Genomic DNA, 26,544 nt, shown 5'->3' with positions numbered 1-26,544 from the left:
TTTTCTGTCATTCTTTTAACATATTGGTGGTGGGGGAAGGGTGTGTACAGCTCATGTGATCTGGAGTCAAGTGAGCAATGAATATGTGTAGTTCCACCTTACAGTGTTTCAGTCTTTTTAAACGACTCTACAAATTGTATGAGACTGTGAGAAATTCAGCCAAAAATACTTCACCATCACAGTGATTTAAATCTCTGCACTCATTGCATCTGTTGCTGATGTTATCATCGATGTTGATACCGGCAAAATCATGTTTCAAGCAGTAAATAAAATGCAAGTACAAAACACATGACCTCAATAAAACTTGCCACAATGTTGGAAACTTTAAGGGGCAGGAGGACTCAGAGGAAAATAAAGCTAAGGTCACTGCCTCCGAAACAGCCTTATTCTTTCAGTTACAAAGAAAAGGCAAGTTGAGGCAAGTTCTTTATCATTAGAAGACGTTTAAGAAAATGTTAACTCAAATGAGATAAGAAATATTGACAAAGATAAATTGATACAGTTCTGCTGTTTGTAAGGAGTGACTAGGTAACACTGCATGTTTTTCACTTAAAGCCCTCCCTGTCTGTTGTTTAAAGTTTGCTATTTTAGGGGGTGGTATGCTTATATGACTCATTCAACTTGGACCTGTAATATTGCATTTCATGCTCACTGCTTGGTTGTTTGGAGCCCATTACAGCTCATTTAAGTGGAGATGTTTCTAAGAACTAAATGGAAGGGCTGCATTAAAAATCATACCACAGGGTATAAAGTAACATTCTTCAATTTTCTTTTTTCTTGCACACATTTGTGACAAAACAGGGTGTGTGATGAATGATCAGAGCTCGAATACTTCTGCGAACCAATTACTAAATGAAGTGCGAGTGATGGTAAAATGAAACACAGATGGTCAGACTAAGTTACCAACCTTGACAACCAAAAGCTGTAGAGAGTTTGAGTCTCTATTCTGTGATACGGCAACCACTTATTTTAAGGAGACCCCAGTACCATTCAGTTGGGAGGGTGAAATCAGCCCTCCACCCCTCTCACTTTTACAATATTGCATAATTAGCACTGTAGCTCATTGTGGAGAGAACTAAGCAAGATGAGTGCTACTTTTTTCTTTTTTCAGACGGGTCATTATTGGTCAGGAATCCATTTTCATACGAGCACTTGAGTTTGCATTATGTTTGCATTATTCATGGACTCCCATTACCCTTGATTGGCTGTGCTTTCCAGTGAAATAGAGATAGGTGTCATGTTTTTTGTAGAGGGGTGGTTATGGACCACAAGTGTAAGATGGACCTTTGCTGACCACTGGATCCTCTGGGAATGGTTTGTTGATTATTGCTGTGCAGTGACATCACTCTTTGGTTGAAAAGCTTTTAGTCTGATTAAAGTGCTGTGTATTTGCATATGAATGTCTGCACCAGGATGTGTAGCCTAGATATTCATTTTGCATGAGAGTACGGGAGAATTATTTCCATATGAATATATGAGCACATGTACAGTATGTGGCTTTAACTTTGTGTGTGTGTGTGTGTGTGTGTGTGTGTGTGTGTGTGTGTGTGTGTGTGTGTGTGTGTGTGTGTGTGTGTGTGTGTGTGTGTGTGTGTGTGTTTGTGTGTGTGCGCGTGCTCAAATGTGTTTGTCTCCAACATCCAATGATTTAAACTCCATCATGTCCCTTGGCACCATATTATCGCTTTTTGCTTTCCCTCTCCCACCCATAATCCATCATTTCCAGAGTGCAGGCTCAGTTGTGGCAGCCCTATAGGCTTCCATGTCTTTAAATATGGGTTAGTGTGTCTCACACTGCCTCACCGCGCCTCCCTGCTGCCCCCTTTTTCTTTCACTTTGCTTTTCTTTGCGTTTTTATTGTTTTGCTGACTTTTTTCCTTTACCTCCCTTTTTGCCATCTCAGCAAAATGATGAAAAGAGACGGATAAAGAAAAAGATTTCAATGTATTGATCAATTTAAAGAAGAATAAAAGATAGTATTGAGCGAAGTGAAAGCTGTCAGCTTCCAAAATCAATTTTGTACAAATGCATCGTACTGTCACACCATACATGAGGCTTTTACCAAAAGTGGACAGGTCAGGTTCAAGAGCTGATGTTGCATTAAAAACCCCAGAGCCCTAGAAAGTTGACTGCCAAGGAGATTAGTCTTGAAAAGTAAATTTCCTAGATACAAATGAACAAATGCACACAGATGTCTTTAAATCCGACTTCAATTTAAGACTATGATGTGGTCGGTTAAAAGCATTGCCGTCCAAAACAGACTTCTCAGGATGAGGAAACATACATTGTGGATAGTGCACCTCAGGCCGGGAAAAGAAGCAACAACAAATACGGAGCACTAATCCACTCTCTAGCCTTAGCCAGTATTAGCCTTCAGTCAGTCTACAATGGTTGTGCTAGAAGATGTGGAAGCCAACTGCAAATGCAGAAGGAGCAATCATTTATTTCTGTCTGTCTGAGCCACATTTTTGCCGCCATGCACTCCCTTCCTATTTTCTGTGTCTTTGCCACTCCCCTTCTGTCTCTTTATTTTACTCTTTTTCTGTGACTCGTCTGTCAGGCTCACCCTTTCTCCCTCTTTCTCTCTTTTTCTCTCTGCTCCTGTATGATTACTGAAAACTGTATGGAGACAGTGCAAGAGCTTGTCCCCGAACAGCACAAGCCATTGGCTGGCTAGCACTCCACCCCCGCTCGCGATTGGCCAGAGGCCTCAATGTAGTATTCAATCAGCTGGATGGAAATGTATGTAGGTCAGTGTGTAGCGATGTGAGCCTGCTCTGCTCCCCTCCTCCACCTCAGGTTGGCGAACCGGCTGTTGTGTTAATTGGCTACTTTCCAACTTTTAGACCCAAAGATACTTGAAGCAGGACTGGAAAAGAGGGAATAGAGCAGGGAGGTAAAAAGAAGAAGGGAAGTTGAAGAGGCGAGCGAGTAGAGGGGAACAGAGAGGGCAGAGGACTGTAGGTGGGGGGTAGGAGTCACATGGGGTGCAGTGTTACTCTCAGCAGTACAATAGTACAGTGTGTTTGTAAACCAAATACACACTAACCAAACCAACAACTCTGTGCATCATAAAAAGGCAGGGTGTTTCTCTCTCTTTAAATAAGGGAAGAGTCGGGTAGAGAGGTAAATAGCTTCAAACTTTTCTAAATAGAGGATGTCTTGCTTATCTGCAAGTCGGTTGCTTCATGGACACAACATAACCACTGAGCAGACCGGCAACCCCACATGTCCCATTCTTGCCTTTAACGTGAGTCTGCTGCCTGAACAAGGGCCTGCATGGCCCTGCTTTAATCGACCACGCCGGTGAATAATTCACACTAACCCAAATTTTTCTACAGTGCTTACTCTACCCTTAAGTGCAGACACAAACACACACGCTTACACCAATGCACCTAAAATGCCCTCACCCCAAAAGTGGTGGTCCCTAGCCGTTGCACATAGTAGACATAGCTAGAGAGGCAGACTGCGTGAAATAAAGTCATGTACACTTCATTTTACTACTCCCTCTTCACCCACTACTGCCTGTATGTGTGTATAGCGTATACCCCCCTCCCCCCCCACACACACTGTTATGTCTCTCTACACACACATCATGTCTGTTTACAAGAGTCTGTGTTTTCTTCTGTTCGAGACATGTCATTTCTTAGATTAGTCTTCATCACATACGAAATGTCGCCCCACCCACACGAGGTAAAGTACATTCCTGGTAGTTTGGCTTTCTGTATTTCTGTATTTTCTCTTTCAAACCCTGCCCTTGCTATGAACCTATTATGGTGATTGTAGGCAATATTTCCACACCCAGTCTGCATACACATACAAATACATACTCAATGGGTGACTTTAGTCCGAATTGACCCTCTTACTGAACCAGCCACTGACCCACTTAGTGCAGAACAGTACACCAGACAGACAGCAGGCTTTTTACTCCAGGGCACTCGGGGAAAACCAAGCTAAAAACAACAAAAGATTCATATTCATACACTCGTTCACTGACATGCACACACACACATGCGCACACATGTTCACATAGACACACACATACATAAAGCAAAGCACACAAGTCAGTTGGCTCATGCAAACAATGGACAGAACATAGAGTCCAATGTGGAGTCATCAAGTAGTCTTTTACTGGTGTATCCAGCATGTGCCCAATGATGCCATTGTTTGAAATAGGCCAGGGTATTATATTGGTATCTATCATAATTCATCAAAAGCGATATGAAAATCATCAGATACCATACCATTTAAATGAATAAATAAATGAATGACCACAGTAAAAAAAAAAAAAAAAAAAAAAAAAATTCAGTTACTGAAACAAATGCTACTGTTTGGAGTTGAGAGTTGGTAAACGTCTCACCTGCAATAATTCCCTTTATTTCTGATAACAACTATAACATCTCGGAAATCGGAGAGTTTCATCATCTCCAAGTTGTAGGCTGTATGGTATGATAGAATACTGAACTTATAACAATGAATCGTCAAATAAAGAAAAGTTTTTCTTATATAAGCAAAAATAAATTTCATTAGAAACATTTTATGTTTTTAATTTTTCTCTAAGTTAGCATGGGTAACTTTGATCACATCTAAACCTTATATGTCTCAACAGAGCATGTTTGCCGTATTGATTATAATATTTTGTCTAGCAAGTTGTTAGCAAGTTGCTTATTTCTGGCCTTTGGTCTGCACATTTGACATGATAATAAACCTTCATAGCGGATGTGTGGCCAAACCTGGAGCAAACAGAGGTATTAACTCACATAAACAATAGACAGATGGTGTAGACTATTATAAGAAATTATTTCACACCTGTAAATGACCAGACAAGAAGACACCAATGTAACCAACCCACAACCCAGAGAAAACTTTTGACTTCTCTTTTTGCAAAGCATACATCTTATTCAACACAATCTTCCTCTTCAGTCTCGTGACAAAGCAAGAGGATGACTGCCTGACCACTGCCACTTCCCTTTTCCTCTGGTTTTTGCAGTCAGTTTGAAACCAGTGACTGCTGACTGCCCTTGTAACACCGCAGTGACTTGAATGAGGTCAGAGCAGGAGTTCAGACGACTGGAAGATGGTTATAGCAATGGCCATAGTTCCCTGCCCCCAATTTTCCTAGTCAGGTTGTAACTGAGGTTTTTCAGTAGAGGCCTCTTGAAAGACATGTTTTGGTAAATGAGCATACTCTATGTGTGTGCATGTTTTTGATTTGGTGTTGAGCCTGACATTAGAAAGGACTATGAAAAGCCTGTCAGAGCTTCTCTCTCTTGTCCCCATTCTTTCTCATTCCAGACTTCTATTTCTCTCCTCCATTCCCCTCTCTTCGCTTTACAAGTACTTGGCACACAATCTCTGAAGGATTACCAGGCGTACCCCTTTCAGAAGCATTGAGCCCTACAGCTCAAGTCACCTCACTTGTACAAGTGTTTGTGTGTGCTTGTGTGTGAGCTTGACTATTGGAGCAAGAGCATTTCAGATCTCATCATGACTCTTCAGAGAAAGTGGGTAAAAAACAAAAAAGTTGAGTGTGTGTGTGTGTGTGCGTGTGTGTGTGTGTGTGTGTGTGTGTGTGTGTGTGTGTACGTGTGTGTGTGTGTGTGCGGGTTTTTGTCAGTGGGCAGATTGAATGATTGCTGCTCACTAACAGCGAGAAGGAGAATGAGCAAGAGAGCAGGCAGTTTGGCCTGAAGCCAACCATTGCCATCATACAGCTTTTGTGTAACAAGATGACTTAGAAAGCACCTTAGAAAGGAGACCGAAAAAAAAAAGAGTTGGAGAAAACAGAAAGACGAGAAGAGGAAAGAAAAAGTTCACAAAAGAGAAGCTGTTGGAGAACGGTCATGCCCCTAATGGGAAAAGGGAAAATTGAGGAATGGGACAACGGGTGTAAAGTAAAAAGTAATTTATGAGCGAGCCTTAACAGCAGATTAAATAGTTCAGGCCATTTTTCAATCCGCCATCCAGCTCACCCATTCCCTTTCCAAACCCTGTTTCGCCTATAATTGGTCACAAATAAACACTCTGTCTTTCTATGTCCAAGGTAAGGTCAGAAGAATCACGCTGATGACATTGTGTCACAAGCCTGGGATTCATGATGATGCAGCCAGCAACAACTGAGATAACGCAATTACCTGACCCTGTGAGAGATCTTTGTTGTGGTGCCAATACACAGGCATGCATGTACCACCACAACAAAGAGTAAACTTTTTCTTGAATAAACACACTCCCATGAGACAGATGGCATAGCTGCACAGTTGCCAACAGTCTATTAATAGCTGTGTTATATAAATAAAAAGTGCTGGGTATTAGGAAAACAGTAAGGTGACGTGGTGGGGAGGAAACTTTCTGCAGTTCCATAGAGGCCACTGTTTACCTGAAAGTGTGTGTGACTACATCTCTGTGTTCCCCAATTGATATGTATGATTTGCAAAAAAACACCACCCTGACCTCTGAGAAGCATAGTTTTATGTGTACATTGTTATCTACGGCACGGAGCACTAAGCAGTGAGCGCCTGAAAGAGTCAGGACAAAGAAAAGGATGAAGAAAGGGCCTCTCGTGTCCTCACTGAACCCTCTGTGCTCTGTGGAACCTGGGGCCCAAATAGCCATACACATCGCCCCAAATAACCTCCCATAGCAAGAGAATATTTAAGGCCACGTTGCCCATGGGCCTTGAATAAACACCCGATAACAATATACAGTGTGCCTGGACTGCTAATGAAATTCCATGATAGTCACCATGGCACTAAGCTTCACTTCAAGCGGTGACAACAGGGAAGAGTTGTTAAATGGTTGTATGTATAATGAGTTTGGATGCAAGACCTCGTTCAGTATATGAATTAAAATATTGTAATATTATAAACATGTTGGTTGTTTCATAAATAAATAGCTTATATATAATGTAGATTTCAGTGGTTGTAGGTTTTGCAACTTGTATGAGAGAAGGCATAGGAGTTGGCAGTGGAGAAAGTAGAGGGAGTGGTGCACTCCTCTGGACAAATAGGCATATTTTAAACTCTGCTCCACTCCTTTTCCAGCACGTCTTCTCCCCCACATTTCCTGTCACTCAGTGTACTTTTTAATAAAAACAAAACGCCACAACAGAGAAGCATGAGAAAAGTAAATTGCCAAGCACAGCGGTTCTCAACCATTTGAGGTGATCTTAGAAGAAAGCTATTGCTTTTTGAATGATCTCTTTACAAACTGCGTTATGCCTTTTCACTGTGGACCTTTAAACCATTTTTAAATCTTTAGAATTAAAAGTGATTTGGTAATCTGCAAGCAAAGACTTAAACAGATAAACAAATTTCATTCTGTGCATGAGAAATTATTTTTTTTCCAAAATCACTCACCAATGCTTTATATTTGGTTTGCCATCTGTATGGAGATTCTTGCCACCACTTTAGGGTGGTCAGGTGGTTTTCAGCTTGGTTAAAACTGCAGTCATGCTTCATTGTTTCCCTTAGGAGGTTATTCCCTCTATTTGGGAATCACATGCGTCAATAATATCAAGTCACAATTTTTTGGAAGGAAATATAAAGACATATAGTATGAAATTTAAAATCTTACAGGAAACCTCGGAGAATAAAACTTATACATATGCAAAGATTGCAAAATGAAGGCAAGGGCGACGTGCAGGTTTAAGCTGACACAGCTGAGTGGGTTCTACGTCATCATCATCTCCTTTGGCAATGATTAATGAGCTTAACAGAAACGTGCTTTGCTCACACATGTAGAACTTTAGGAACCAAAGCTCAGGCCCATAGGTTCAGTGATAGAGACTCTCCATTGGGCATAATGACATCAGCTGCTGTAGGAGAAAATAACAGAAAGGGGAAAAATTAAATGGAGAAAAAGAGATATTCTCTTTTAAGCGAAATATTTTACTGTAACTCTAACAAACAGTCAGATGTCTGGTATTTTTGTCTTCTGGAAACACCGTCATGGAAAGCTTTGAATGCTGACAAACATAATTATGAAAACAATCCCATCCCAAGCCAAAGCCATTTTTTTTTTTTTTTTCTCTTTTCAAAAATGGACAAACCCACAACAGGGTAAGAACAAGACACAGTGAGGGAAAATGCTGTTTGCCTTCCTTGTGGTCTCCAAGCAGGAAGTCATGTGTCTCCTACAAGGGGTGGAGCAGACATAGGCTATGGTAGAGGGTCACTGTTGCTGGGAGAAAACTTGGAGTGTGTGTATGTGCGTCCCTAGTGTTTGTTTTAAAGATCTGTGCATGCTTGTGTATGTATCAGCTAACCTCCACTGTCGCCTCCTTCCCCCCCTTCAACAGCTCAGCTGGTGTGGAGGAGGAAGAGCACTGGCAGGCCTTGGAAGTGCTTATATCAGCAGAGAATAACACACACACACACACACACACACACACACACACACACACACACACACACACACACACACACACACACACACACACACACACACCAAGAAAAAAACACCTTCCTTCTCCACTTGCTGGGCAGATTAGGTCAGGAAAGTCTAACAAATCAACTTTGGATTTCAGACGAAAAAAAAAACACAAATTAGAAAGAATGTCAACCATGTTCTGGAAAAGTGGCATCCGTCACTCAGACCAGTATCAGCCTGGCACTTTATATCATGGTCTCTCACGATGTTGTAACTCTCAGAGTAACCACCAAGTTCAAGATTTTGAAATGGACATAACAAGGGAATACTCTTATACTCTCCCATATTAAAACCTGGGATACACCAATACCAATGCTGGTGATCCAATTTTGCTTTTACAAATTTGAGCTGAGCATTAAGTCCTTTTATGCCTACAGGAAGAGCTGAAGTTCGTCAAGCACAATATGTAATAGGTCAAAGCTGAATTAACTCTCTGAACTAATGGATTGTTTCGATGCTCTCAAAATTGAACTTTGTGAACACAATGCTGTTATTACAGACAGGATTGTAGGCCAATGCTAAGAAAGTAAAAAAAAAACAAAAAAAAAAAAAACAAATAAAAAAAACAACTTGCTATAAACAGGAATAATTTTGAAAGTATGTGTCACGGTTTAACACATGGTAAGAATCACGAATCACTGGCCTGTTGCCTAGTGTGTGTGTGTGTGTGTGTGTGTGTGTGTGTGTGTTTTGCTGTATCTGTTTTTAGTATCATTAAAACAAAGATCCTCATGAACACCACCAGGGTCCAAGCACTAATCCAGGCCAGATGTGAACTCTGCTGCAAACTCAAAAAACAGGCACACACACACAGATTCACAAACACGCAATCACACCCAATACAAACAAGAATCAGAACGTCACCACTCCCAAAAAAAATCCAGCTTACACTAGACTTGGGGCCTAGAATATAGTTTGTCAAAATTATTTTGTGCAATGTAATTATCAACTGTAATATTTAGCCCAAACCTCAGAAGGTTACTGAAGGTTTGAAAGGTTGTTAAAAAGCTGACACCCACAGAAAGGAAATGAATCGACACTGCTTAAACCCAACCTACCTTTGGTTGGTGTGATTTAGATACCACTGGGCTTTGTTTTGGAAACATGGGTTCAAAGAAACTGCACACCTCTGTGTCAGCCACAGATACACCACAAAGACACAGATGAAATGACATGTTGATAAAATGGACAAAGAGAGGGTTAGTGGCAAAGGTTCACATGTAGGCCCAAGAGCCATGATCTCCAACACATGCTTAGGATTACTTCTACAAGAAGCCTGCAAACTTGCCATCCGACAAAGCAACATGTCAGGCTTATGTAAGGTTTCATTATATAAGACACTCTTCCAAGAACTCCTTTGAAATGTATTTCATAGAAATTTAGAAAGCAACAACTTTCAATAAGGGCTGGTCATCGTACAACAACATACATCAAAAAATGTCTAACCTCAACAACAAACCATATATTATCTCAACAGTCAAATATTGTAGTATATATTTAATGTACCAACACCCAAATCAAAGCTCAAACACATTTTTGAAATCTAAATATCATAGAATAAAAAAAAAATCAGCATTTGAACATCTCCAAAATGTATTAAAACAAAGGACAAAGCAAGAAATTACAAAAAAAATCTGCATAAAATCGTCTACTGATTTGTCCAATTTACCTCGGTAAACACCTCAGAAATGGATGTGGAGAATAGAACTTCAAATAAATGATCAGTCTGATTGGCGATGCTGTTTGAAAGTCTTTAAAAGCTCTTAGTTACAAGGATTTTCAACCAATACTCAATTATAGAATTCAAATGAAAAGCCAGGTGGCAGGAATTGCAAAACTCCAGCAATTCCATACTTAATTGTTGCCAGTGAAAACATTTTCAATAGGAAATCAGTAGTTTCAATGAAAAATATACACAAACTGTTTTGAAAGTCTTCAATGTATATGCATAGTTTTGTTACACAAGCGTAAGTGCATATCCTCCCAGTTCATAAACAGCATCTTTATGAAGTGTGTTTCTAGCAACACCCAAAACATGACAAGGTTTGGCCACCTCAGCTTTTTAATGTCTATAGCAATAGTCCATGGTCTGCTGTTTTTTTCTTTTTAAAATTGTACACATATACACATAAACAATGCCGCATGTTGAGATAGAAATGTTTCTCTCATGCAGACAAAGAATGTCCGGTGTAGTTGAGCCTGTGTCTGGGATGTGAGATGATGCAAAAGCCAGGCTTCCTCTGTGTTTTTCTACTTATTCTCTGTGTCTTTGCCCTAAAGCTGCTTCTGCTTCCTGCCAAGAAACTGTCCAACACATTATTATATCCATATTTTGTAATTATTATGATTTCATACCCTTCTTTAACCCATAAAGGATATCAACAACTACTAATATTATAGCGTTATGATCAACTGGCTGTTACGTTTCATTCAGAAAATACGTTACAATTCAGAAACTATGAAAACTATAAATATAGTTTGCAGCCGAATTGTATTTGACCTAACAGTGGTTGGGATATCTATGCTCTTGCTTTCTTCTTATCCAACCAAGCATGTACTAAAGTTTGGCTCCTCCAAACATTTTATCTCAAGAAGCTAGCCACCAAGCATTTGGAGTATAAAATAGTTCATGATTTTTCTGCAGTTCCTTCAAGTTCAATTCAGAAAGCTAAAAATAAATCATTCCACTTCACATCTCCAGCGTCTTTGAAAAGAGGGTTGAGGTGTAGATGACAGGCTTGATTCCCCGTTCCTCATATCCATGTCACCCACATCATATCTTCCCAGAAGAATAACAACATACCCATTCTTGATAACCATAAATCATACAGCCCTTTCCCCTTTCTACTCAATCACTCTGCTCCCCAGTGCTGTTGTTATTGCACAGAGATCACACAGATGTCTTTTCTAGTCTGATTATGAAGGGTACCCTTCACTCTTCAATCTTTCTGTCTTCCCCTTCTCTCCTATTCTGTCTCTCACTCTCTTTCAGTTGCGCTGATCTCTCTTTTTCTTTCTCATAAACACACACTCTCATTGTACTCATTGTAATATCATTTTTAAGCAAAGCTCTTGTGTCTTTATTCATGTGCACTCAATGCAACATGTCACTTGGTTTTCACCGTCAGCATGTGTTTCGCAAATCTCATTCACAAATGTTTAATATGCAAATTGTCACTTACAGACTTGTAACCCGTTTTAAAAGGTCAGATGTCATACTGAATAATAGGTCACGGAGGTCTGAAATACCACTCAAGAGACAACTCCTTTGCCATATAAACAACACCATAAATAAGCATAATGGTAAAGGAGAAAGAAAACAATATATAGATGAATATATAAAATAGATAATAACTCTGTGTGTGTGTGTGTGTGTGTGTGTGTGTGTGTGTGTGTGTGTGTGTGTGTGTGTGTGTGTGTTGTGAGAGAGAGAGACAAAGAGAAAGAGAGAGAGAGAGACAGAAAGTGTGTGCGTGCGGTGCTTTTTTGTTTTTATCTAGTAATTTAGTGGTTCATTTCTTCTTTTTATTCATTTCTATTGAAAAAATCTAGAAATGGCTTTGTGCCTGTCCACCTAAGTAAGTATTTGAGCCAGATATAATCAACGCCAAGAAATCTCTGCAAATAAATGCAGAATTTAGTAACATCTGGTTGATCGAAATTATGCATTTGATTCCCTGGCTGATGCTCTTGCTTGCGAAGCCCCCATTTTTTCTATTTCAATGCCTGTCTGGATACATTTTCTTTGTGTTCCACTCAAATGTTTGTGTTGTCAGTGTACTTGTGTGCTCTTGGCAGGGACTGTTGCTCTGAAGCTTAAGGACAACATGTCCTGGAACTGGGGTTGATAAAACCCAGCAGGCAGCATACACGTCCCACACAGTGCTGCAATAAACAGTGTGTGTTGAAATGTGAAAGCACATGCAGCTTGAGGTTGTGTGTGTGTGTGTGTGTGTGTGTGTGTGTGTGCCTACACACCTCATTCATTGTTCACATTACTTTAAATGATACATTTTTCCTTTTTATCTTCTTGATCCTTTGCAAGAGCCACATGCTCTTTTGAAACTCAGGTGACTTTTCTGTACTGATCATGACACAATGACCCAATGAATCTCATTAGGGTAACATGACTAACCGTGCCTTCACATTCGCCTGACGTGATTGGCTGTGGGAGGTGGGATGGGTCAGACAACTCCCCCACCTCAGGCAAAGTGACTGGAGGAAATATAAGTGTAAACAAGGAGTTCTTTGAGCATGTAGCCTTATGCAATAGGAACATGATGGATAGAGAAAGAAGAGCCCGAGACAGATAAGATAGATAAAGTGAAAGACGGAACGGGGGAGGTTTTAAGTTGCATTTGTAAGTGACAACAAGAGCAGACTCCTTGATGGATTAACAAGGTCACATCTTTGGAAAGCAGTGTGTGTGTGTGTGTGTGCGTGTGTCTTTTGTGTTCTCACTATAATTGCTGTTTAATCCTAAAGAAGGCAGATATTTTATATGGATTTATCATTTTCAGTACAGTGTAATGGATTAGATATAGCAATGTTTTCATGCTAAAAAAGGACACAAAATCATTCCCCTTAAATGACCATATTTTAGTGTGACTGTATCTGTCTGCATTCTTAGAAAGACTGTCACCTTTTTAACAAAAAGGGGGAAAAAGGAGTATAATTGTCATAATATGAGCAGAATGGGTGTAGTGGGATTTGGGAGCCAAACTTAATGTAGTGTGCGGAGACATGAAGACGCATAAATGCAATGTAAGCACACACATAAACTGAAAAAAAGTTGCCGGCCAATGAAACGTCCATGATTGTAGAGAATGGAATGTTCTGTCTGGAGTCCAGAGTTCAGGGCAGCTGGAACCTGGTGTTTTTGTGTGTGTGTGTGTGTGTGTGTGTGTGTGTGTGTGTGTGTGTGTGTGTGTGTGCAAGTGTGTGTGTGTGTGTGCAAGTGTGTGTGTGTGTGTGCAAGTGTGTGTATGTGTGTGCGCGTGTGTGTGCGCGTGTGTGTGTTATGCGTGTGTGCGGGCCCGTATATGTGCGTGTGGGTCACAGTATAAATATCTGTCCTCTCTGCAGTGTTAGCTCAGACGAGCCAGTGTTTATTTATAAACCGCCTTACATATGACAATTATGTGCATGTTGTCAACACCTCTACCTTACACTATCTTGGTACTTTTACTGCTTGGCCTTTCAGCTCAAACACAAGTACCAATGCATTTATATGCAATACATCAACTGGTTTGTGCAAGCTATTCAACTCATATGAAAGAAAGTGATCATGATTGTATCTGTATCTGATTGTATCAGCTCCATTTCTTCCTTTTTTACTTTAGCACTTTCTCTCATCTAGAGAGCCTTTCCTCTGTACTCTTTGTATTTATATAAATTCTTTCTTGCCATTTAATCGTTTTCATATCAGCCATTCCTCTACTGAGAAAGAACCACTTGGCTCTTTGCACAAATTAATCCTTGCATTGCGTAAACATATAAAACATCAAGAAATAAAATAGGCCTTGTCTTCTCCACATTATCAATTTTTATGTTAAGGGGGTTTAACCCAGCAGCAGTTTTTGTATACACTATTAGTCCTGGTTTATATAATCACTGATAAAATTTAGATACATTTGGCCAGGACTCAGCTATGGATTGTGTCAGTGGGTGGTTGAGTACACCAGAGGAGTGAGGCTCAGGACACTGAGCAGGGTTCAATCACAGCATTTGTGGCAGGGTTAAAGGGCAGGGCATAAGCTGTAAGAGGCCAGAGCTAATGCCTCAATGCACTTTCACCTTTGAGTCAGAGCTTCCTCATGATCCAATGCTACATACACTGGCTCCCAATTAACTGCACTTTTCTCCAAACGTCCTTAGAGCTAAGGTCAGAAAAAAAATGTGCCAAAGTTAGACTTACCAAATGAATATATTTCTCAGGTACATGTTGGTAGACAGAACATGGAGACAAGAGAGTGACCTGGTTCAATCATCTGAGCTCACATATGTGCTGTAGCTGGGTGATGAAATACACTTGCAACACCGTGCAGTCCCTCCCTATTCTGCACTGCCTGGCTACACAAACCAGCTTCGCCCAGCCAATCATTGCAGCTGAAAGCAACACGACTTCAACCAATTAAAAAGTGTCAACCTAGTGCTCTGGACCAATCAGAGGAATTGCTGGATGGTTGTTACTGAACATGATCAGGTTTGGTTCAAAATCTGCAACATGTATCCTTTACAACCAGAGCAGAGATTTCACTCAAATGCCTCTTTGTCACAGTAAATAGATACGTTTCTACTCCTTTTGTAAAGTTAGAGTCGTAAACATGGAGGAAAAGCGGGAATCTTTGCATGGTTGCTGACAGTGATGAATTGTTCCCACATGTTACTGATGGACAAAAAGACCTCTGTGTTCCTGAGCTTTGACTGCAGCTGCTGCATACATACACACACACACAGCCATGAAAACACACACATGCATGTAGGCGGAAGCAAGCACACACACACACACACACACACACACACACACACACACACACACACACACACACACACACACACACAGCTGGGGCCGGTCTCATTCAGCACATTCAGCTTGGTCAGGCTCATGGCTTAAAAATACTGGCAAACTTACGTTACCAGACTCATGGTTAGTTGACTTTGTTGGCATAAGTTTTGCCATTAGTTCAAGACGTCTAACACCAGAGTGCATTCTAACAAAATACTTAGTTTAGTATCAACTAAAATGGTTGGACAAATCTTACTAAATTCAGAAATGTGAGAATAATATAAGTGCTACAAGTGCTTGGCCATTAGCTGTTTTCATATCATCATGACATGATGTGAACCATTTAAGTTAAAGCAGTTAAAATAAGCACTTTGTTAAAAAAGCATTTAATATAAGAAACTGAATCCTAACTTATCTGCTTTTCTTCAGGCCCAAACCAAAGAATGACAAAAACAAATATAAAACTAGTTAGTATAGTTTCATAGTTACTTAGCATGTCAAGTTTTAGACAAGGCAGACAATTGATGACTAAAACCCATTCACAAAAACAACTAGTGATGGACTCATTAGTCATCAAAAAGTATCAGTGATACAAAACCTGATTAAAGAAGGCTGTCTGTGACGGATGAAAGCAAAAATAAGGTAACAAACCTATATATCTTCCTTATAGGTGAAGGTGAGCATCAAAATAAGGAATTTGAGTGACGGAATATGAACATGAAAGTGAATAGATTTTAAAAAGAAGAGGGTTACAGTAAAGGAGACATAAGAGAAAATTCTCTTGAAATAGCTGAGCAGCCTCCGCAGTTACATTGTCCCTCTGAAGGCTGTTGCTGCAAGCTGGGCTAGAGCATTTGTGTGTCTCTGTGTGTTATTTAGTTCTTATGGCTGCGTAGTAAGCCCTATGAATCAGAGCTGCTGTCTCAGTGAGCCTTTTTATTAATGAGCTTTGGGAATACCCCAGAGGAGCTACAGTAGAAGACATATTCCACTCACACAGAGATATGCTAGATATATATATATACTCATAGCCCCATGCAGTCTATACAGAGGATAATGATATGACTGACATAACAATGTTTATTCAATCACGCACAGTGTTGCTGATATCTGAAGCATCACAGCAGCCAATTGACATAAAACATTAATGAGTCAAACAACAGCCTATAGTCATTTTGATTTCACCTAAAAGATCTCTTTCAAAACCTAAGGTCAAGATGCTCTAGATGAAAAGGTTGTTAATGGATTTGAAGTTTTATCAAGATGAGGAGTTGAAATAGATAAAATCTGGAAATAGCCTTGTGTGTTCTATTTATATGTTCCATGTAATCTGTATTCAACTGTATCTTAGACAATTTAACACAAGTTTAGTAGAATGCATTTATACAGTTAAACATGCATTACATGCATTTAGATTGCACATGCTAAATGATAAATCATCATCATAATTCTCTCAGGGTATGTCGTGCGGCTGCAAGGCCCACTTATGTTAAGTGATCTATTAATGAAAAGTCAAACATTGTGTTCAATAGCAAAAGCATATTACCTAAAATATCAAGTGGAGAGAAGGGCAACCCACAAATAAGTCCAGTGGACAGGCCACTAATGAACCACAAGCCAGACATGGAGATATCCACTCGGAGTTCATCCCCACACCAATAAAAGAAAATTGATTCATTTTGAGATGAAATCCCGATGACCTTGAGTATGAGGTAAACTCAGCATGGAGTTTGTGCAGATTTTAAAATCCTTATTTTAAGAACACTTCCTTTTATTTCTATCTTTCATCTTACCGTTCACACTTGAAATTGTTTTCTCTTTCTAGTGTAATGTTCTTCAGTTACAGACACTCTTTTACTCTTATTGCCTCTCCAATATTCAAGTTAGAAGTGCCCCTTCTGACATTAAACGGTTATGAGCCGTTGCCTGGAAAAGTGAAACATTAAAGGGGGGGGAGTAGAGGATGAAATGGATTGATGAACTGTCAGGAGTTGGCAGGTAAGTGTTAAGCAGTTCTAGGCTGGCACTCATTCTCTTCATTCGGTTCTCATTCATTTCTTTTTCCATTGATGAAATCTGTTTGCCACCTTTATATGCATTGTCCTGACAGCTAGCTCTGTGTGTATGTGTGTGTGTGTGTGTGTGTGTGTGTGTGTGTGTGTGTGTGTGTGTGTTTTGTTTTAAAAGCAGCATTAGGTCATACCTCAAGAGATTCCAGCAGTGGATAAACACTGGTCTCCCTGGTATCACTTCTCATCTCTCTTCATTGCACAAACTATAAGCACACGTGTATACACACTAATACACTGTTGCACTCATGCATTCATGCAATTGAATCCCACATTGACAAACCAATGAATATTAAATGCATTTTATTGCTGTTAATTCAAAGCAGTCTTAATTAAAACACACCATTCTCCAGAATCAGCTTTAACATTTCCAGTAAACAACAAACACAAGCTATGACTCAAATATGTCCATTTAGATACACATATGTTATGTATATATATATATATATGTATGCACACATATGGCAATAGGGACACATATGGCCACAATACTCATATGCAAACTTACTTAAGGGTATAAATTCACTGTGGCCCCCGAGATAAAACTTTCAGACCCTGCCCACATCGCATTTAGAAATGTAATTTAATCCGGCCCCTCCTATGATTCCGCTGCTTCTGACCAGAATAACAATCCAGCCCAATTGTCTATAAACTGTTACCCAAGAAAGATGGGGTTGCTTCATGGAAAACAATATTGTCATTCCCGCGAAAACTCAAATATGTTTGCTTTTGCCAGTTTGAATCCAGGAATCTGTTCTGTTTTAGGGAGTAAAAATATACATAGGAGGGTAACAGAGAAGGAGAAATGTAAGCATGTTGTGGATGGCAGTTGGGATGTTTATATGTAAGGATATAGAATTGCCCCAGAATCCCTCAGGCCCATAAGTGTTTGTAAAAAAAAAGAAGAAAAAAGAGAGAAAGAAATTGAGATAACATAACAAATTTCTCAAGGTCTTCAGCAGGTTCTTGGGCAAAAGAGGGGAAGAAAAAGGGAAGTGAGGATAATGTTACATGATAGAATTTGCGATTAGTAACAATGGCAATTTCTCACATTGACACAGTGGTGTGTTGTTTATTCACACACGAAGCAGCTGAACCCCTCTTGGTCTGTTCATTTTATTAATTGCACACTATAGGTTACCTTAGAGTGACCATGTCCTCGCAACGAAATGACAAAAGGTCCAATAAATGATGTATCTTTTTAATATGTTTTATTCCCTTCTTAATCGGCGCTTTTTTATTTATTAGGTCATGTCTTTGCCATATAAAACAGCAATTTCCCTGGAGGTTTTTTTTTCTTTTTCCAAAGTTACTCTGATAAGATATTCTAAATTATTTGGAGGATTGTGTGAATGTTTGCCACAGACATTTGTTTGACATTATTCACTCATTTTAGAACCATGAAAATATTTTTCTCCTTAAGTATCCAGATGGCTTGAATTGTGTGTTTGTGTAAAGTGGAGTTCAACATATTTGGGTGGGTGGAATTTTAAGTTATTTTTAATCATGCATACAGAGCCCATATCATGCAATCCAATAATAAAGCTGCACTAATTGCTTTATGAGAAACAGCAGTGACCACATTGAAGTGGTATCTACAATATAAACATTTTACAGGAATCTTTCATCCTGTTTTCTACACATGGAGACTGAAAAAGACATAGAAGAAGCCAGACTTGTTTAAGTTGTACTGTAACTGTATATGAAAGCAATAGTTTTTCTCAATTAAGTATTTTCTTTCCTTACATATGACACATACTGGTGACAACATATGGAAATCTCTATTGGTCCACTGGGGACTCTCTTACACTCACAAAACACATTTTTTGCTCTAAAATTACAAAAATCAAGAAGAATGCAGCCCTAAAGGGTGATTTCTCTTAACCCTCTCAGGCTCAAATTAAGTTGTAGTTGCAGGAAAAATCTGATATTTGGCTGTCGCAAATCTGCAACATCTGCCTGGAGAGGGTTAAGCAGTCCAAGATCTGTGGCACGTTAGTGTTCATTGGAAGCCAAATTCTAATATTAACCAACAATTTTTCAGTGACAATGCTTCTTGTGTATTGATTAGTGGCTTTATCATTGCGATTTTTAATTTCTGTAACCACAGCCTACCCCCAACCCCGATTTTGAACTCTGACCTTCACTCAGGTCAAGGTACCAAGGATCATGTAAAGACTGGCTGTTGACTACTATGAGATATTTATCAAACACTTGACTCACCCAGCTTGCATATCTGAAAAAATGTTTTCAACCAGATAGAAGTCATTTCTGGGCCATTTTAGTCTGACATGAAGACAAAGTATTTGATTATAATCCTAGATTACCTGTAATCTGTTATTGAACCGATTACTCTTCAATCACTGGCCACACATTAGCCAAGAACAAATTCATTTGTAATCCACAATTACTCTGTCATTAAACCAGGCTCAGGCTTTGGAACTAGGGGCATACTGGGCCAGAAAAACCCAAGCATGCGGCTGATGTGGCAAATCAATTAAAGGATGTAAATACAAAAGCATGTAGTTTTTCCCCCAAGTAAACACTGTTGCAAAGACAACAGAGAGGCCACAAGTGATTCAACTGTGCTTTTGGCCCTCAGAATGTACATACAGTACCTCCCTGTGTTTAGAATAAAACTCTTGAGCATGCTATGTGTACCAGTTTTCACACAATAAGCCCCTTGGGCTACCATAAGTCAAAGAAGCCCAGGGTTGGTCAATACACAGCAGGCGTGACTTACACACAGAACTGGTGTGATGCACTTGATCTTTCATAGATAATGTTGTCATGTTACAACAGCGCATTTTGTATGTGTAACTCATGATCTCGGACGTGCTTCAATATGGCTTGCTGTCTCCCTTTTCTCTTTTAAACTGTAAACACAAGAGATACATCAGAAACAATGTAGTCATCAGCTCTGGCTGCTGTGTGTTTTTGTTCCTGTCTTTATTCACTAGATGAATAAATGAAACAATGGGCTTTTTAATGTTTTGTTGTATCTAATCATCATGAACAGCTGTTTGCAATGGGTTGTTTATAGTATAAGGTTTGTCGGACTTAATGAGAGGTATTCGTTGAATGTTGTATTGGCAAAATGAAAGAAGACCACAACATATCAATATTAATGACAGTGATTGTCCAAGCTATTGTTTCTAATTGATTTTGCACACTATCTCTCTCTCTCTCCCATTTTTGTTACAGAACTCCATCCGACACAATCTTTCCCTCCACAGCCGCTTCATCCGTGTCCAGAATGAGGGAACAGGAAAGAGTTCCTGGTGGATGATCAACCCAGAAGGAGGGAAGGGTGGTAAAGCACCTCGACGGCGCGCAGTTTCTATGGACAACAGCAACAAGTATGCCAAGTCAGCCCGTGGTCGTGCTGCAAAGAAGAAGGCCGCCTTGCAAGCTGCAGCAGCTGCAGCCGGTGATGGAAATGGAGATAGTCCCTCAAGTCTCTCCAAGTGGCCCGGGAGCCCAACGTCCCGCAGTAGTGAAGACCTAGATGCCTGGACAGACTTTCGTTCCCGCACTAATTCCAATGCCAGCACACTTAGCGGCCGCCTTTCACCCATTCTGGCTAACCCAGAGTTAGATGAGGTGCCTGACGACGAGCCACCTCTCTCACCTATGCTCTATTCAAGTCCTGGCAGAACATTGTCTCCAGGAAACGCAACCAATGGAGTTAATGGGAAAGCTGCACCGACTGAGCTGCCCCGTTTGGCAGATCTGGCAGGAACAATGAACTTGAATGATGGACTCACAGATGACCTAATGGATGAGTTGCTAGATAATCTGGTTCCAACCACTCCAGGACAAGCCCCTCCAAGTGGTTCCTCAGGGTTCAATTTTGTGTCCAAACCCAATGGTCTAGGTTCACCTTCTTCCACCTCCTCATCCCCCTCCAACTCATCTAATGGTGGGGGAAATGGCTACAGTAACTCTATCTTTGGCCCCCATACAACAGGCTCCTCTTTGCGTCCGTCCCCTATGCAGACCATCCAGGAGAACAAGCAGACATCCTTCTCTAGCATTAGCATGTCTCGGTTTGGTAGCCACACACTACAAGACCTGCTCAACTCCGACAATCACAGCCACAGTGATGTCATGATGACCCAGTCTGACCCCCTCATGTCACAAGCCAGTGCAGCTGCCATTATATCTCAGAACTCTCGCCGCGGCCTCATGCTCCGTAATGATCCCGTAATGACCTTTGGAACCACTGGAGGGCTTCATGCGAGCCAAGGGGACCTGCTGCAAAGTAGCAACCATAACCAGAGCTCTCTTAGGTCCTTAAACAGAGGCCTGAATTTAGCCAACGAGGTTAATGCACTAGCTAATGCCAAGCAACAGCTTTTGCTTTCACCATTGGGAGGGAACGGCTCCTCTTCCATGCAGATTGACACATCAGTCTTTCTAAATGGACCAGTAAGCAGCAGTGGTGGGATCTGCCAGGATCGTTTTCCAACAGATCTTGACCTGGACATGTTTAATGGCAGCTTGGAGTGTGACATGGACTCCATCATCAGAAATGAGCTGATGGATGCAGACGGCCTTGACTTCAACTTTGACTCTCTGGCTAACATGAATGGAGTTGGAAACTTCACAAACACCAAGCAGGCTTCCCAGAGCTGGGTACCTGGCTGAGAGAATCAGGGCAGGGAATAGCAGAGCAGGTATGTGTATGTGAATACAGGTGCCAGGGTCTCACCTTCCTATGTTTGAGAAAATATTTAGATCTTTGAAATCATCATTTGAAAGCATGATAATATCTGATCTTCTTTATTTTTGCAGGTCTGAATTATTTAGTGCAAGAGAAAATCAAACACACAACATCCTTTTTGCCAAACCTGCCATCAGCACAACATAAAATGAAAACCCTGTGTTTACACATGAAGACTTCTCAGGAGCTTTACCTTTGCTCACACACTGAATCATGAAAGATCCAACAAACTCTAGTGATGCTGCACATCAGCCCTTAGAGCCTCCTGTGGAACCACATTGTTGAGCAATCACAACAAACTCACAAATCTTATGCAATTTTCCTAAGACACCCAGTCCATTGATATCAAACAGACACTGCTTTTCAGAAGGGGGATTCAGGTGGAGTATGGACGCACAATGCAGTTGTTCTGTTGAAGATTTTTGAAAGGTGTAAAAAGAATATGAGAAGCTGATTCAGTGGTGTGCTGGGATGTGTCATGAGGCAAAACAATTCCCTTCTTGTTCTCTCCTAGTGATTGTAAATGTTCAATGTTTGTTTATTGTTTGTTTGTTTGTTTTTTTTGGGGGGGGTTCTATTGTGACCTGCCTCTGCATCATACATGTCTGTAAAATAGGTAATTGGTGTTGTGGTGAAATTAAAAGATGAATATGAGATTCTAACATACAGACGTTTTGCCCCCGTTAGTTTTCAGAATGCCATGCACTTAAAGTTATGTTCTAATAATTGCTTAAATTTAAATCATCTGCAGTGTATTGAGGGCTATATTACAATTAGTAGAATGCTACACAAAATGATTGCTGAAGTTTGTGTATATCTAACAAAAAAAAAAACAGTGGAGTAAAATCATTGTTGTGGGTATTTGTACAATGCAAGGAAATGGAACATTCAAGATGTTTGTAATTTCATAGCTTTTGCCGAGTTAAGGTCATTTATCAGAGCATATGATGTAGCGAAAATGAATACCTGTGTTGTAGTGTTGTGAACATTTCCACACCATAACAGGTGCTATGAAAACAGTGTTTAATCTAGGCCTGAGAGGAGTTTTGTATTTTGTTTCACCCTTGACCTGCAAAAGCCCAAAGCTGCAGCCACGTGTAGCATGGCGAGGTTGACCCTGTAGATGGCAGGGGGAGCAGCATTTAAGGCTCATTCCTCTAGAAACAATTTGTTTCTTGAGTAAAACAATAAGCTATTTCTGTATATTGCCAAATTACTTGAAACAAACAGTAGGATATGCTGGCAGCCAAATTACAGCACACATATGCACATACATATAACAGACATTGATATAGATATTAATGAATACCAGGGATCTGTGTTAAGCTCTGCTGTTTTGTTGTCATGAGCTTGTGAGGCTTGTTATGCATATATAGAATCACTCAGGGGGGAAAATGGAGGCTTCCCATTTTAAGCAACATCAAGTCACAATCTAATGCTATTTTCACAAAAAAAAAGTCCTGATTAAAAACAGCAATGCTTTGTGTTTGCGAACTTGTAACCTGTGAAAACTTTCAAGATGAAGAGGAGGGAAAGTGACGTCTCGATTAAGACCTCGCATAATCTCTTTTATTTTTTGTTTTACTGTCATTGCTCTTTCTCTCCTTGTTTAACCCATGACATGCATAGCCACATCCCTCATGGATACACCCGGTGCTCCTGCAGGCAACATCCTGTATCTCCTGAGTATATTTTAATGTCTGTGTCTGTGGTGGAGTTTGTTTCTGTTGAATTTATCTCATGAGGTTTGTAATTCCTCACTCTCCCACATGGTGCATACAGCACAGCCAACCAGATGCATGTATGTATTTATGCATTATGAATTATGTGAAAATGCATATATATACTCTCTGTATGTCCTTATATATACTCGTGTAGTACTTGACCCTTGGAGTTTGTGATACCTCTGAAGGAAAGGTTGAAGAAATAGCGAACAAAATTACATGTCAGGTAGGAGGGAACACTGTTACCAGCAAAATTTATTACTGAATCAGACTATAGAGTGGTGGAAAACACCATTGCCATAGCATCTGGAGTCCCTGGTACCCCCTCTCTGACTGGAGTAGCAACAAGAAGGGTTTGCTCCCGCTGTGTATAATAGTGTACAGATGTGTATATATCATTTTGAGGCCGGGTCAGAAGAGTGTATGTGCATGGTGAGGCAGGATTATCTTCAGTGTTATCTGAAGCTTAGTGCATGACCAAGCTGTAACCCCCTGACCCCTCCAATGGTTCCATCCCTCAGCAAATATTTTAATACAGAGAGGAAAGCTTTGTTGTTGCAACACAAGATCTTTCTAATTTTGACGTCAGGGCTTACAAATGAGCACTTACACCGTCAACTCACATCGAGGGGATTAGCATTATCATTACAAGGCAGAGTTAAATCCTCCTGACAAGATGTTCCAGGGCTTCACATTAGTTTAATGCAAGTGAACCAGGTTCACATCCCGGTGCTCTCATTTGATCATTGGTCAGAATTTTGACATGTTTGACACATCACCTTGCCTAACTAGACCCTTCTCGCTCCACTAGTCATAGTGGACAATTCCTTCCACCTAACAACTCACTGCTACAGCTTTTTCATTCACAAATTATTTCTTCCTGAATCCAACACATAAAGACACTTGTGAAACAATTATGTGCAAATTAATATCTATGAAAAGGAAAAGAATAGCAGACATATACCACTAGATACCTTAATCACCTCTCAGATATTTTCATTCATTATCTTCTCTTGAGACTTTCCATCCTTAGTAAGAGTTTCCCCCATACACCCTCTGAACTTTGCCCTTTATTAATCTTGTTTCTTCTTGACATGATGTTAGTGGGTATTTTTCCTGTGTATTCCATTTTGAATTGTAATCTAGTTTGCAAAAGAAATGGTGCGCATGTAAATAAAGCTTGGTGAGGCTCAAAGCATTTTGTATCATTGTCTTAACTTAGTATACTGCAAACTACAAGTACACAAAATTTCAGAGAGCTCTTGAGAGTTACATGCCACTGTTTATAGGTCATTTTCAATGAAAGGAGTTTTCATCAGAGGAAAGAAAACATGAAAATTCTTGCCAAAAAAATGTGCTGCTATTTCAACTTTTTCCAAAAGGTTTGTGTGTGAGCGTGTGCCTGTGTGCACGCACGTCTGTGCATCTGTGTGTGCATCAGTGCATTAGAGCATGAACAAATTTTACCTTACACTCCTTCCAGAAGATAAATGTGCTCCCCGTGTCAGTCTAAAGGGATCAAAACAGCAAAATAGCTCCATGTACTTGTCAAGTTCCTGGAAAACCTCTTGCACAATGTTTGTTTGTGTAAGGCGACACTGGATGGGAGCAGCAATATTCTGAAGACTGACAGGCAATTTCCTCAGGTGTTGTAATAAATAAAGGAAAGGTAAGTTTCAAGTTTCTTTAAAATACCTCAATTTGTGTGTCAAAATCTCTCTTAGGCTAGAAGCAAAATATTGTTCCTAACCGAGCCAGGTTCACTGCAGCCCCACCTGCTTTTTGCAGGTGGGGCTGCAAACACTTTTTTTTTTTTATATACAGTATATTGGTTCAAGTTGTCTTTAAAAAATTCCATTTCATTTATAGGTTGCTTGGCAGGAATCGTAACAATAACAAAAAAATCCCAGATAGACAGAGGCAGGGAGAAAAACACCCCTTTCAATTTTCAAGCGATTTTAATTGTTTATGACATGATTTACAAGGTTCAAATAAACATTTTTTTTTAAAAATGTTTGATGCCTTTTCAGCCTTGATTTAAAAAAACAACTTTTGTTTTAATAACGGTATTACGTAATAAAGTAATAACTGTGTTTTGCTTTTTATTCTAATTGCCAACTCAAAAATGTAAAGATCAAAATATACCCAGTCTACATTTTTCTAAATGCTGATTGTTCAGTCATTCATTCCCTACATTGTTTATTCTGCACATAGGGTAGTGGGATGCTGAAGCCGACCCCTGCTGACACTGGTTAAGAGGCAGGGTTAAATCTGGACCAGTCAACTGTCAATCATAGGATGTATCAAGACATACAGCTGTCTACGCCCTCATTCACACCTACTGGAAGGTTAGGGTCTTCCATTAAACTGCTGCACACCTGTGTAAGAAAACTGGCGGACCTAAGGAAAAAACATGCAGGAATGGGGAAAACAAACATTATCATGATAAACATCATGCAGAAAGGCCCCGGGCAGCCAGTGGAATTTAAATAGGAACCTTTCTGGCGTGGGGGAGAGTGCCAACCTCCACATCACCACCAATTTTGAACAATATACATATATATTTATGTCCATCCATCCATCCATCATCTGCCGCTTATCCTAAATTCAGGGTCACAGGGGATACTGGAGCCCATCCCAGCTGTCATTGACAAGAGGCAGGGTGCATCCTGGACTGGTCGGCAGTCAATTGCAGGGCCACATATACAGACAACCATTCACTCACTCATTCATGCGGGGCAATTTCCCATCTTTTTCCAATGAAACTGCTGCATGACACTGAAGAACCCGGAGGACACCCACGCAGACACAGGGAGTTAATGTAAACTCCAGACAGTAAGGTCCCCTTGTCAGAATTGAACCAGGGTCCTTCATGCTGCGAGGCTGAAGAGCACACCACTAGATATAGATATAGATATAGATATAGATATAGATATAGATAGTGTATAATATTGTAAAGGATGTTCTCCCCATCTGTTTTTGGGTGAGAGCTGTGGAGTATAATCAAAATAATGTATTGTGTATAATGTATAATGTTGACACTTCATATTGACAATCTTAATTTAAGTCTCTTCATTTAATACAAGATTG

At 40.1% G+C, this 26,544-nt stretch overlaps 1 protein-coding gene across 1 annotated transcript in view; it reads left to right on the top strand.

Annotated features, from left to right (window-relative positions):
• foxo3b (forkhead box O3b) overlaps positions 1–24,649 on the top strand; it is a 40,293-nt gene extending 15,644 nt beyond the window's left edge. Inside the window, exons 3-4 of the mRNA XM_086167515.1 lie at positions 20,209–21,683; positions 21,802–24,649. Coding sequence (XP_086023641.1) covers positions 20,209–21,654 — 1,446 coding nt within the window. The 3' untranslated portion in view covers positions 21,655–21,683; positions 21,802–24,649. The remainder of the gene's footprint in view (positions 1–20,208; positions 21,684–21,801) is intronic.
• The last annotated feature ends 1,895 nt before the right edge of the window (positions 24,650–26,544 follow it).

The sequence above is a fragment of the Fistularia commersonii genome, chromosome 20 (genome assembly GCF_037954325.1).
Source record: "Fistularia commersonii isolate RoL2024-O1a breed Wild chromosome 20, RoL_Fcom_v1.0, whole genome shotgun sequence".
In the NCBI taxonomy this organism is placed as follows: domain Eukaryota; kingdom Metazoa; phylum Chordata; class Actinopteri; order Syngnathiformes; family Fistulariidae; genus Fistularia; species Fistularia commersonii.
This window is presented reverse-complemented; position numbering and strand designations above follow the sequence as displayed.